At 48.9% G+C, this 14,016-nt stretch overlaps 1 protein-coding gene and 1 long non-coding RNA gene across 2 annotated transcripts; both read left to right on the forward strand.

The window, feature by feature from the left end:
• Positions 1 to 9,436: 9,436 nt before the first annotated feature.
• LOC124656876 lies at positions 9,437 to 12,258 on the forward strand. The gene is made up of 3 exons (XM_047195536.1): positions 9,437 to 9,591; positions 11,204 to 12,114; positions 12,245 to 12,258. The coding sequence occupies exons 1-3, from the start codon at positions 9,437 to 9,439 to the stop codon at positions 12,256 to 12,258; spliced, it is 1,080 nt and encodes a 359-aa protein (XP_047051492.1).
• Positions 12,259 to 12,392: 134 nt separating this feature from the next.
• On the forward strand, positions 12,393 to 13,756 carry LOC124651698. Its single transcript, XR_006987481.1, has 3 exons — positions 12,393 to 12,502; positions 12,603 to 12,675; positions 13,391 to 13,756. It is a non-coding gene; the product is annotated as an uncharacterized LOC124651698 (long non-coding RNA).
• Positions 13,757 to 14,016: the final 260 nt, after the last annotated feature.

The raw sequence follows: 14,016 nt of genomic DNA on the forward strand, positions 1-14,016 counted from the left end.
AGCTTACCATGGCTGGCGAGCTCAACGAGGACGTTGTGAAGGGGGTATGCCGCTTCTTGGGCACTGCCGTCGCCATGGCCGTCTACGGCTTGTGCAGCTCCATCCGGACGAGGGCCTCTACTTGCTCCGGTCGGCGGCGGCGGCGAGTGCCAGCACCGGGCAGACTTCTCGACGCCGGACCCACAGCCGCTACTCTGAGGCTTTGCGGAGGCGCGGGGGGCAGGGGTGGTGTGGTAGGAGGAGGGGCGGCGCAGACGGCGAGGCGGCCGGCGGGAAGGAGCCGGCGGCGCGGGAAGGAGGTCGCGGGGAGAAAGGGGATCCGCCTGGGTAGGTAGGGTTTGCGTCTAGCGTTTCCTTTGACCCCAAAATTTTGACCCAAAATACTCCCGCTCGGGCCAACTCGAATCTTTTGGCCCGCAACTCACCTCTTCCTCCCGAAATTTTCCAAGTTTTGGCGCGATTTCCGTACGCCAGTCGCGCGGGATCCCAAATTTCTCATACTATCGCGGCATTCCAAGATTTGTGTGTGTATCCGCAGCGCGGGAACTGAAAACATCACGAACGGCGCTGCTATATGTACGACAATTTCCATTTGATTCATGTACCATCCTATGTGGCAGCACAGCTGTGCGAGCCACGTTCATCTCACAAGTAGCTATTGCGCATCTGCAGCCGAAGCAAGCAACTGTTGACATCCTATGGTGCATCCTATCCAATTTTGCAGCTCCATGACGTGTACCTTGTCGACGTCGTGTCTGCGGAAATCGACGATTTGGGCGGCAACTTCATGAAGGCGACATGGTGGGACGGTGGGTTGGCCAGGGGGAGTCCACAGAAGAAGGTGAACTGGTTGGTGAATTGTCCTTGAGCTGCAATTGGCACCTGCGTCGTTGGAAGCATGATGGAGCAATGGAGGCCATGCGATCTTCCTTCTCTCCCGTGTTCTTGATCCCCAAGTGATGGTGGCCATGGGACCAAAATCAAGTTTGAATTGTGGACAACGGGTAGGTTTGGGCCATACTTTTTTTAGGGAAAGCCACCACCGAAAATTTATTGATTAATGAAAATAGTTACATCATTTGCAAGAATCCTAGAAATAAAATCTAGAGGATCCTCCAAACAAATTGACTAGGGTCCCTCCACCGCGCAAGCCAAAGTATGGGCTACTTTGCTGCCTTTCCTAGCACAATAAGAAAAAATAACATGGGCGAAACCTCTGGAAAGAAAATGCATCATCTTGCTTTGTTTCGATAACTTCGATGCAATCACTAATAACGATCATTCTGGTACATCCTACCTGGCCAGCGACCAGGAGCACATCACTAAGTGCCCTAGCCTCAACAAAAGAGGCATCAGCGATGGAGGGTATCGTGGAGCAGCACCCAACGATAAACCCTCCCCTCTCAGCACGGATCACAATTCTCGTCGCCCTAGTGAATGACTCCACATAAAATGACGCATCCACATTCAGTTTTGTATAGCCCTCCGTAGGTTTTTCCCGGGCATCACATTTGATGCTAGGATTTTTTTCCTTGCTCTAGAGCAGTAAACAAAATATAATCATTGGGCAGGCAAATTATAGCGAACAACCTAAAATGAAAATAGAAAACAATCGGGTCCACTACATCTTCCTCCACCGCCCGGCCAGAGCTCTGTATCGCCGCCTGGTCATGTCGGCGCTCGCTACCTTCTCCTGTCGGCAATCCTCTTCCAAACACACTCCGCGGTTGAGCTCCTAGCGGTGGAGGTCAATAAGCAACCGAAAGTGCCACTGCCTCCTCCTGGAGCCTCATGGTCGAGCTACTGGTGGTGGACGTTGATGACCAGCCGGAGCGCCACGAAAACGGCGACAGATGGGAGGGGGCACGTCCTCCCTGTCTAGGGGAACATGGTCGATGGCACGTGGGCGGTGAGTCCACGAGGCAAAGAGAGGACACGGGCTTGTACGAGTATGCGGCAATGGGCGCTTCAGCCCCCAAGCGTGCCGCCGCCCGTATTCTGCAGGAAGAGGAAGAGGTTGGGGTGGCACGACTGGCGGAGAGGGGCGTCGACATGGAGAGGGGGAGAGAGAGAGGGTTGGGGTGACGTGACCTGCAGAGAGGGGCTTCAACGAGGAGAGGGACTTGGGGGATAGGGAGAGGGTGGGGCTGCTATCATTGATTGGGAGCATAAGGAGAGAATTAAGGTAGATAGGGTGTGTTTGTGTGTGTAATGTGCAGTGTGTGCCTGGTGATGTGTCCTAGGCTCCTAGCGTCCACATTCTATTTTATTTATTTTTGTGTATGTGGTTGGTGTGTGCGTGGTTGCGAGGCAGGCGGTGCGACCAGTATCACATGGGTAGGCCCTTCAAAATATCAGATACACCACGCACTAGTGGTGGCGTACAAGACTAGGGTCCGCAGGCATGGACAATTGTACCATGTCTATTGTGGCCACCATTGACCTAACTTACTAGTGGTGTACCAAGAAATTGGTACGCCACCAATAGGTGGTGGCTACTTACAAGTGGCGTGCCACTTTATTGGTGCACCATAATAACAAACTACTAGTGGCACACCAAGAAAGGAACTGTTTTTGGATTGTTCATGTTCCTATGACCTACTATAACACAAGCAAACACTTAAATCACGTGGAATCATGACCTTTTTGGGAAGTTAGAGGTAGACGCCACCACATAGATGGATGGATGAAAGTGCGCGAGAAAGGGTAAAAAAAACTCTTTCCCTTTTGTGTGCGGTCCCACACCCACTTCGAGGCCACCAACCCAACTATTCTAATAACTTGGCCTCATTTTCATTGTGTCTAGTTATTATGACATACTCTAACTTTTTTTTTGAACAAGAACGGCCCCGAAAGGCCTGGAAGCATTAATTAAAAGCGGTGGGTACAGGAATTACAGCAATGCCCCTTTGCATCTCTAGCCCTAAAAAACCTGAAATTTGAAGAAAAGACATTGCACTTTACAGAAAGGACCCTAGCAAGAAATCTGGAAAAGCAATCAGGTGCTCGGTCTCCTTCTCCACCGGTCACCGGCGACCTCGAGGTCCAGAACGCCGAGGTCAGAGAGGAGGTAGCTCGGGGCGCTCTCCAATCCGACGAAGATCTACCAGCGACGGCCATGTCAACACCACCGGGGACGAACCACTTGGGGGTGTAGCCACGGCGAGCTCCGATGATGTGTAGCAGAGGGCCTCCAGAGGAGGTAGGGCTTCTGGTCGAGCTCCGCCCTTCGGCCACCGAACAAGGGGGCGAGGCAGCGAAGCCAGCAAATGTCCCCCAAGGAAGAACTCGCCAGACAGCACGGCAGCGCAACAGCATGCCAAGATCAACCAAAGCTTCCAAATAGCACCACAGAGGCATTTTATTGCAGCAAGAAGGGGTGGGGAAAACAAGAGCAAGACCAGCCAAGAACAGATCTCGTCATGGACGCGGCAGCAAGGTGGTAGCATGAGATCCGCCGATGCTTTTCTCAGTTCCAAGAATCAGAGATTGAAGAACAAGAGAAATACTCTAACTTAAACAAAGAGTAAAGTTACATGGAGCCATAAGTTCAATTATAAGTTAGTGGTAGCGACATCGACGTGCTCAATATTAGGGTTTCACATGAAATCGCGTGAGGAAGGGTAAAATACACTTACCCTCGCACACTATACTATCTTGTCGGAAGTTCTAGACTTATAGTGAGAAAGTCCCAGTTTGAAGACACCGAGCCAACACATAAATTGATATGCCTCTAGGGAGAACATGCTAGCGCGTTTAGTGAGATGCCTGGCATAAGTACTCCCATCCAACTTTCACCACTCCCGCTTCGACTGTCCTCCCGCCCAAACTTTTGGACACTTTGTTTTCCCTCCCAAACTTCGGGACGCCATTATTTTATTGACGGTTATTTGAAGCCAATTTTACTTTTAACAACACATGAACATGGCCTTTTGCTGTACAAACATCGGGACGCTATTATTTTATTGACAGTTCTCCGAGGCCAATTTAAATTTTAACACATGAATCGATAGGCATACGGGGAGAATATGTTTAACATGTTTAACGAGACGCATATCATGCGTAGTCCCGCGCAAATGGCACCGCTCCCTCTTTGGATGCCCTCCCGCCCAAACGTTTGGACATGGCGTTTTCCCGCCCAAACTTCAGGATGTCATTATTTTATTGGTGGTTCTTCGAGGCCAATTTTGCTTTTAACAAGACATGAATTGATATGCATCGAGGGAGAATATGTTGTTGTGTTTAACGAGACGCATTTCATGCCTACTCCTGCCCAACTGGCAACACTCCTGCTTCGGATGCCCCTCCCGCACAAACTTTTGGACATGGTATTTTCCCGTCCAAACTTCGGGACACCATTATTTTATTGGCAGTTCCCTTAGGCCAATTTTACTTTTAACAACACATGAATTGATAGTTGTCCAAGGAGAATATGCTAGGGCATTTAACGAGACATATTTCATGCATACTTCGGCCCGACTGGCACCGCTCCCGCTTCGGCTTCCCTCCCGCCTAAACTTTGGGACACGTGTTTTCCCGCCCAAACTTTGGGGCACTATTATTTTATTGGTAGTTATCCGAGACCATTTTTACTTTAACAACACTTGAAATTGATAAACATCCAAGGAGAATATGCTAGAGTGTTTAACAAGATGCCTTTCATGTGTACCCCCGCCCAACCGGCACCGCTCCCGCTTCAGTTGCCCTCCTGGCCAAACTTTTGGACACGCTATTTTCCCGCCCAAACTTCAGGACGCCGTTATTTTATGGCAGTTATCCAAAGCCGTTTTTACTTTTAACAACACATGAATTGATAAGCATCCAGGAAGAATATGCTAGCGCGTTTACGGAGATGCCTTCCAGTTGCCTTCGTGGTGTTGGGCTATAGATTCCTCTGTGGAATAAAGGTGGCACAATATGATAGATGTGACGTACGTAGCAGCGGCCTCGAAAAAAAATCAAGTAATGTAGCTGAGCTAGTTGGGTAATCCTATGCTCAACTATGATTTTCCTGTTTTTCCTTCCATTGATCACTCAAACTTGGCCTAATGTAGATACCAATTACGTCACTAAAAAAGCCAAAGAAAACAGTGTAGGTATCACGTGCCAAACTAGCTGTCTATGGAAAACTACACGCTAGGGCTTAGAGCGTAGCGCTTTTGCGACCATGAATTGATATGCATCGAGGATCCCCGCTCCGCTCTCTCTCCGTCCCTCCTGCTAGCCTGCGCTGCTGTTGCCGATGTTGCGGGAGCCGTGCTCCTTCTTGCCGGTGCCTGGGCGGGATCCGCCGCCTCTTCAGCCGAGCTCGGCGAGGCCGCCACTCCGCCCTCGCCCTCGTCGCTCGGCCACCTTCGCCTCCCCCTGCCAGGCTGGGCCTCGCGACGGTCGCCGTCCTCGAAGTCTAGCGCTATGGCTGCCGCGCCCCCTGCTCCTCTTCATCCGCCGCCACCGCCAGGCGCCCTTCCGCCCTCCCCGTTCAGGCCGACGGTCTTCTCCTCCGAGCAGAGGCTGCTCCTCTCCTGATCCCGAAGCCCGCCTGCTCCAGCGGCGAACACGCAGCTGCCGGAGCTTCCTTGTGCCTCGCCCCATGCGCCCCCGGCTTGCTGCTGACGCGCGCCCGCGTGAAGAGGAGTGCTGGCAGCAAGTGGGTCGTTGCCCAGGCCGAGCCTTGTTGTGTTGTTGTTTTAAACTTTGGGAGTAGTGCGCATGTCGGAGTTACTCAAGTTTGTATGGTTTTCGATCCGGTATTTCTTATAAACTGGATCATTTTCCTTTCTTCTTAATGAATAGCCAGAGCTCCTGGCGTTTGCTCAAAAAAAAAACCTAGCTGTCTATAATTAGAATTGTTTCTTCTTTCTATTTCTTTACGTGGTCAGCAGATTTTTCACTAAAAATTACAACTAGTAGTTAAGGTAGTCAATTAGTCAAACTTAATTAGCAAGGGCATTCACACTTTTGGCACGAGAACTTCCATCACACCAAACAACAAAGGTGGTAAGAACTTCCGCAACACCAAACAACAAACGTCAATGAGTTCTCGTGTAGATTGCTTCACACACATGACAATAACGTATGTTGACACTTATAATTCAAAATTTCCACTTCGAGGCCACTAACACAAACAACCTATTTTGGGGGTTTCAAGTTTCCATGACCTATGTGAGAACACGCAAAGTAGGGATGCCAGCACTGGCGCGTACCTTGTGCGCCGGCAGTAGGGCATGTAGGTGCGCCGGCGGTAGTACTCGAAAATACAATTTTATAGCTTTTTTCCAACGTATTACAATGCATATTTGCAAATTTATGCAACAGTTCATATTTATACAGCAGTACATGCAATATGAGAAGCACATAGAGAGCCAAGTCTCATTTCGGTATCAATACACAAATACGCAAGTCTCGTTTCGAAATGTTGATCCATACAACACATGTGCATATGCAACATCGAACGACGAAGCTTCACAAAGTTACAAGTCTCGGTACATAGTCGTCACAAGTGTCGTCATACACCTCACAATGTAGCTACTAACCTAAACTACAATCACATAGAACATGACCAACATGGTCACGATGAGCATCATCACGAAGGCCATGGTCTTCATCCGGTTCCTCCTCATGTCCCTCCTCTCTCCCGCTAGATAATGCGCGTATCTTCCTTCCACCTCCACACACATGACAATAACGTATGTCGACACTTATAATGCAAAATTTCCAATTCGAGGCCACTAACACAAACGGCCTATTTTGGGGTTTCAAGTTTCCATGACCTATGTGAGAACACGCAAAGTGGAAAGTGACATTGAATCACTACTTTGGGCTTGAAGCCAGGGGGTGAACATTGCGGGGCTTGATGGATAAGGGACGCATGAAATCATGCGAGGAATGGTCGAAAATCCTTACTAGTTTGCAATGGGTCATAATATGGGTATATAAATGTGGGGTAAAGAGGAAAATATAATACACCACTTTGAAATGGCACTCGCTTCATAAACATGTCCATACCGCATGAATATTCTAGACTTGTAGTGAAAACTCCCACTTTGAAACAACCGACCCAAACTATCATAATAGTCGCACCTCTTTGTGGTTTGGTCTAGTTCACATGACCCATTCTAATATAAAAGAGTAAAGCCCCGCAAATAGCCAGTTCCGAGGAAAAACTAGGGGTAGACTTCGCGGGGCCTACAAGTCGGGGTTTCTCATGGGTAATGTCGCGATTAATGGTCAAAATCCTTCATTTTTTGCATGTGATCTTAAAATGGACATATAAGGTTTGTTTGAAGAGTTGAATTGAAGTGGCACTTCCTTCAACCCTGTAGGAAGATTCTGAACTTCAAAAGCAAAACTCATGCTTCTAGGATTTTGACGCAACTCTTGTAAGAAGTTTCCTCTTTTGTTGCTTTGGTCATGATAACATAGAAAAAAGATTAAAGTCACAGGAAATCACCACTTCCAAAAAAGATAGGGTTTAGACATCACAAGGGCCCACTAGATAGAGGGATGCACGAAATAGCGCCAATGAAGCTCTTCGATGCTTTTGTGCCCACTGGTTTCATAATCCCCTTGGTTCTTCTAGATATTCGAAAGTCTAGCACTTTGGCTCGATGCGCCATCTCAATTCGATGATGCAGACGTCAAGTCGATGAATCTAGCATGGTCTCAACTCCATAGGTCTTTCGCTATCATGAGGACACATATGCTTCCCTCGAGGTGTCCGCGCCAAATATGTAGTATGTGTTGTCCCCAAACTTGTGGTGCCTCGATGGACCTTTTTAGAAACTATCTCTTGGAATCACTCCCTAATATTACATGTAATCACATGCATTCATTTTTGTGCTTCCAGCCAATCAAAACAGAGGAAATGGCTACCTCACTGTGTACCTCCAAAATTCCCATCGTCGCGCTAATCCCGCGCAGGAATTTGAAATTAGGCACACGCAGGAATTTGGCTCACGCGCCCAGGCCCAGCCAATTTTGAACTTGGGCCCAAATCAAGCAACAAAAAGTCGAGCCCATCCCAGCGTCCAGAACCCCACACCATCGACCACAACCACTCCATCGTGACCAGCCACCCAACCCCTTTCCTCCACCTCCGCCGCCGGATTGATCCGGGCCAACTCCGGCCACTCCCTGCCCTGCCCTGCCGACCACCACCCCGAAACCCCCTCACACTCTATCCCACCGCGTGGAACCACCAAATCCCTCCCCAACAGAAACCCTAGACTAGGATCCCCTGGAGATCGAAAGCGTCGGCCTTTTTCCTCCCATGGCGGGCGGCGGCGCTGTTGCGGATGGTGGTGAGGCGGAGAGGAGACGGGGCGTCACGGGTGGAGGAGCAGCAGGTCCATGGAAAGGCGGCGCCCCGGCAGCTGGTGGTGGTTACCCGGCTCGGCGACCGGCTGCTCCGCGCGGGGGCAGGTGCGGCCGGCCTGCGAGTCCCGGCCTTCGCCCCGGGCCGGTGAGACATCTCGTTCTCTCTCAACCCCTCATCGACTGAAGCAGGACTCTGCGCTAGTGAAAAAAAAAATCAATCTTGAGCATGAATTGATTCCCTACTGTACTGATTACAGTTGTTCTTGAGCATGCATTTGGTCGTGCTCTACTGATAGACCAATTGGTTATTACGTCCTATATGTTCTTAATTGAGATAGACATATATTGATTGAGGCACTGCCCATGGGAGCTGCCTATTTTTCAAGTACATGTTGTTTAAGTTGCTGTGAAATGTATGGTTGACTGCTGCCAGATGTTGTTTTGGCCTTGAGTATGTTGATGATGCAGCGACGTCCAGGCGTTGTTGGTTTTCATTTGCCAAAGCATCAGTCTGTAGTTGCTTGGTTTAACTCTCTAGTCGTCTTTTCTAATCCAAGAAGTTTGTTTGTCAGCCACTAAACACACTTGCACATTCCCAGCCAGCTTAGAAGAAGAATACATGCTACTTTTGGGTGTTTAAAGAACACTGCTGTTTGGACTTGTTAGAAAGTCGTTTTCTCACTGAAGGTGCTATCAATCTGATAAGAAGAGTTGTTGGTAGCAGCTCATCTACTGGAAAGAAGTCTAGATAACCCCCTCAGGTTTCACGTTTGGGACGGAGAACCCCCTCAGGTTTCAAGTGGAGTACTTAACCCCCTCAGGTTTGCATTACCAGATACATTACCCCCTCCAGGCGGTTTGTGATTGTATTAGCTGTTCCGTGAGCGGTATTGGGTCATGTGGACTGAGTCACGGTTAAGAGATGGGGAATGAGAAAAGTCCACGTTGTCGCTTCCTACTCTCATGCACTCCCGTCGGGCCGGCAACTCTTCCCCACCGCCCGCCCATGCTCTTCCCCATCGCCCGGTGCGATTCGCCGCTGCGCTGCCGTGGGGGTCGAGCTCGACAACGATTCGGTCGATGGCGATGCAAGTGCACAGGCGCAGAAATCCACGGGGCCATGGGCTCGATGCCGATGCAAGTGTATAGGGCGGCGGACGCGGAGGCGATGCAGCTCGCGGTTGAGGGTCTTCGCGATTTGGGAGTGGCGCCAATCCCGATGAAGGTCATGTACGTCTGCGTTGCAGGAATACTCCACCGGAAGCTCGTCACAGCGTACATATATCCCAACCTCCAAGTTCATTGCTGATGATAAAAATCCAATTCTCCGATTTGAATCTCCAATTCGATCTGTCCTCTTCCAGTTCGTCCATCCTCTGAGTCCTGCACGAAAGAGGGAAAGAGGTAGCTAATTTGGGGAAGAAGGAGCACGAACCAGCACTGATTCGAAGACCCCTTGAATCGCCAGATTCAGCCGCTTATCATCGGAGAGTGAGAGTCGAGCGAAGTGGCGACGGGAGAGACCAGCAGAGGAGAGGAGCAGAGCGGAGACGAGCTCGTGCAGTCATGCTCGACCAGGAAACGACCACGGCCAGGTGCCACCTCCTCACCGCACAGCCTCCGCGTGGGCCAATACCGCCTCCAAAACAACCATCGGCCTCACAAACCGCTTAGAGGGGGTAATGTATCCGGTAATGCAAACCTGAGGAGGTTAAGTGCTCCACTTGAAACCTGAGGGGGGTCTTCGTCCCAAACGTGAAACCTAGGGGGGTTATCTAGACTTCTTTCTCATCTACTGTGATGTTTTGGAGTCATAGATATGTGATTTGGTTTAAGTAGTACATACATGGCGTTTTTCTTGCTGGGTAGTGGGTAATGAGTGAATGAAGTGTCTTTATTTGCGGCTGTTATTTCGAGTCTGGTTTGTAAATATGATTATTTGCTGACCTGAAGATGCTTTGTTCTTGTTCGAGGATATCGAGGAGGACTAAAGAGCGGCAGCGGTGGTTTTGAAGTTGGACTACATGCGTATATATAGGGAAGCTGATTGTTTCTCGTTGCTGTGATTAGCTAGTCTTTGTGTATACATTTGATCATCATCTAGTAGTATATGTATTCGTCTTGTCATTTTGCTCAATTTTGAATGAATCAAACAGTTTTAATGAAGTTTGAATGAGGAGGTAGATGGATATACTAAGTTTGAATGAATCAAATAGTTTTAATCGAGCGGGACGAGAATGAACGTTGAAGTGGTTGAACCGTAAGAATGGATCAAAAGCTGGCTGGTGTGCGAATGGAGTGCACGCGCGACTGGCTAAGTGCACAATAGGTAGCCAGCCAATTCGAGCCGGTAATTAGGCGCGATTAGGTTGGCGCAGCGTGCGATGCGAGAAGAGAGCAAGCAGCGAATTGTTGGCGATTAGAGCCGGACGAAACGCACGCAGGAGGCTCTTGTTTTCACTCGGCCGATCGAAACGCAGGAGGCTTTGTTTTCCTTTGGGTGTGGACCAAGCAAGTGTCCTCTCGTTACGCGCCCGCCCGCGCACGTGAATGACACGCGCTCCTTTGACTCGGTCGAAAAGAAAGCTCGATTTTCCCAACGAGTCCACTGCGTACTGTTTGTTCGCGTGTTTGGCGGACGCGATACTCCGTATCCTCGCGCCTCGGGACGGGACGCGTTCTTTGCCACTGTATTAATATAGCGGGAGTAAGGCAATCCAACTAAGCTAGTGCGTCGTCTGGATCTGCGGCGATCCGCGTCGCCGTTCTCTGGCCCGCCGGGCTACCTTCTTCTTCTTTGCCAGGCGATTATCGTTTATTTGGGTCGTTCCGCAAGGGTAATACCTACACCTGTATCACTTCAATCTGTATTGCTTTTGCCAACCAGATCTGCTACTACTAGCATGAGCGGCTGCTCATCACGGGTGCATCGGAAGCGATATTTGCCCACCATGGGTTGCAGCAGCAAGCGTCGCGGTCGCACTACCCCCGCCGCCGTCTCCTCCTCGGACGCGTCATCGTCCTGGGCGTCTATGCAACCGGATTTAGTCCGCCTGATCGGGTGGCGGCTGCTGGAGACCGGCGACTTGCTAGACCACGTCCGCTTCCGTGCCGTCTGCCACCACTGGCGCTGCAGCACCGTCTGCCCACGCGGCCGCGGCGTCCCCGACCCGCGCTTCCACCCGCGCCGGTGGATGATGCTGCCCGAGGGTCACGGCCTGCACCCTGGCCACGGCAAGCTACGCAAGTACATACACTTCATCAACCTCTCCACCGGTGCCATCGTCCGCTCAAAGCTCCCGCTTTTCAGCCACCACTGCGTCCTCGATTCGGTCGACGGCCTCTTGCTCCTGCAACGCGACCAGGACACAGCCATCCGCCTCCTCCATCCGTTCACGGGTGACATCGCAGAGCTCCCGCCGCTCATCACCCTCTTGAGGCAGTTTGAGTTCCAATTTTCGCCCACGGAGGACAGCCCTCAGACTAGACGCATCTGGAGTAAATTCAGAAAGATCGGCTCTACCTCCGTCAGCGTGAGCGCAGATGGAGCCATCACCGTCATGATCATCATCTCTGGTATCAAATGTTTAGCCATCGCTACCGTCGGGGACCAGCAATGGAGCGTCGCCCGCAGGAACCTCTCCTTCTCTCTGAATCCAGTGTCGCTCCAAGGCAGGATATACATTTTGGATCATGTTTCCACCACAACACGGATTTTCCAGATTCTACCGCCCCAGTATGATGCCAAGCCCTCAGCTTCATCTTCACTGCCACCACCACCAGAGTTGATTGCCACAGGTCCGCCAAGCGAACATCGCATCTCCTCCTACCTGGCAGAATGTGACTCGGAGATCCTCCTGATTTGCTTGGGTCATCCCATTTTTTCGCGCATTACAGTTTACAGACTTGCTGACCTTATACTAGGCAGGTTTGTCCCTGTAACAAGCATCGGGGATAATGTTCTCTTCATATCCGGAAGGATTTTAAGTGTCAGCAGTAAGGTGCTACCCAATGTTGAGGGCAACTCTCTTGTGATGGTACCTTGTGGCGGAAAAGTGTATCTTGGTCAATACCAACTGAGTACTTCCACGTGGTGCCCGGCAGCTGATGGATCTATATCGAACTTTCTACCTGGGCCGTGTAGCCTCATTCATCATATCTTCACATGTTGCTATCGTGGTCTTTGGTGAGCCAGTTCTTCTCCCTAACTTAGTTCTTCCTTGATTGCAGCCTTTTGTTCTACTTTCTTACTCCGTACCTTGTTGTTTTCCGACCTATGTCTGCAGGAACAAAGGAGCAATCTCTTTTCAGGTTAAGGGTAATCGTTCGTGGAATGTGAAGAGGAAGTGGCGATACGGGGTTAGTCTCGCCTGCAGTGCCTTGATTCTCTTGTAGAGCATGCATTTTTAATTCTGGATGCTCCTTCTTTTGCTCATAGTCAACTACACGTCCTTATATACCTTGCTAGTTATGCGCCTGGTCTTGAATCAGTATGACAAAGTTCTAGCTTTGACTTTTCTTTAGATATGAAATCCATGGATATCTCAAAATCGTATAAATTCTACAAACAAACCACTTTATGCTGGTTTGTTCACGAACTGCCTCTTCTGCTGCCAACAACTGAAATTTAAGCGGAATATCCCACTACACATTTAACTTTGTTTTGCAGTAAGCCAGTAGCACATCGCTCAAACATTAGTTCTTCCGATGCACCAAGCAACACCTTATTATATAAAATAAATTGTCTTGTAAAGAGTAGCATGGTTTTTTTAACTAGCATTGCAAGGCACATTGGCAGTATCTAAAAATGTGTTCTTTCAATCGAATTGGTCCACCTTTTCCCTCTGATTTCTCATTTGCAGATTTGTTTCTCAGTTTATTACTCCTGATAAAAAAAGTCGAGTCATGAACCTAAAAAAGCTAACTTGGCACATTTAGGAGCTGATTAATTCTGTGTCTTGGTATTTTATTTAGCATTACTTTTCTTTGATTTTTTATTTGATCAGTTTAATTCAGTTGGTCTGCTCACTGGTCTGACATCTACTTTTCTGCATGCTGCTTTTTTTTTTGCTAGGCATGAATGATTCGTGTACTGTGGAGGTTATGGACGCCTCAATTCTGCATATATCCAAGCACCAAAAGGAGAGGGTCTTATTTTCATTGGTCTATCTTTATTCCTACAAAACACCTGTTGGTGTCGATGATCTTGCTTGAGCTCATGCCAAATGTCCGATTGTACAAATGGTTAAGATTGAGATGTGATTGTTCACCGCCTAGTTAAATCTGTTTTGCGAAATTGCATTGATCTATCGTGAATTTTCCCAGAATCACCTCAGTTTGATAAAGTTATTAGTCTCGTCTGCATATTATATGAAACTGTTACCACAAAAAATATGTAGACAATCTAGCAAAAAGACTGTTTTGCTCGGTACTGACAGATAAATTAGGCTGTTTTTGTCAACAGATTTAAGCGTGTGGTGTGCAATCCCATCTCAACCTCAATTGTTGGTACAAAACCGGATAGTGCTTGATTTAATATGTAATGTTGCAAGTAAAATGCTTTATTGTACACTGAGACAGGTATATATTCAACTTCGGAGATGATCATATATGTTAATCTGGGTTTTGTTGTGCATGAAGAAGGAACTAATTGCTACTTTTGTTTTTTAATAAATGAGTCAGTATATGTATGTTAGTATA

Source organism: Lolium rigidum, chromosome 5 (assembly GCF_022539505.1).
Source record: "Lolium rigidum isolate FL_2022 chromosome 5, APGP_CSIRO_Lrig_0.1, whole genome shotgun sequence".
Classification (NCBI taxonomy): domain Eukaryota; kingdom Viridiplantae; phylum Streptophyta; class Magnoliopsida; order Poales; family Poaceae; genus Lolium; species Lolium rigidum.

Bases quoted from the DNA above. Each gene is read 5' to 3' on its own strand.
- LOC124656876 (XM_047195536.1), top strand. From the start codon at position 9,437: ATGGGCTCGATGCCGATGCAAGTGTATAGGGCGGCGGACGCGGAGGCG. The intron at 9,592-11,203 runs GTACATATATCC...TTTGCCAACCAG, and splicing joins CACCGGAAGCTCGTCACAGC to ATCTGCTACTACTAGCATGA.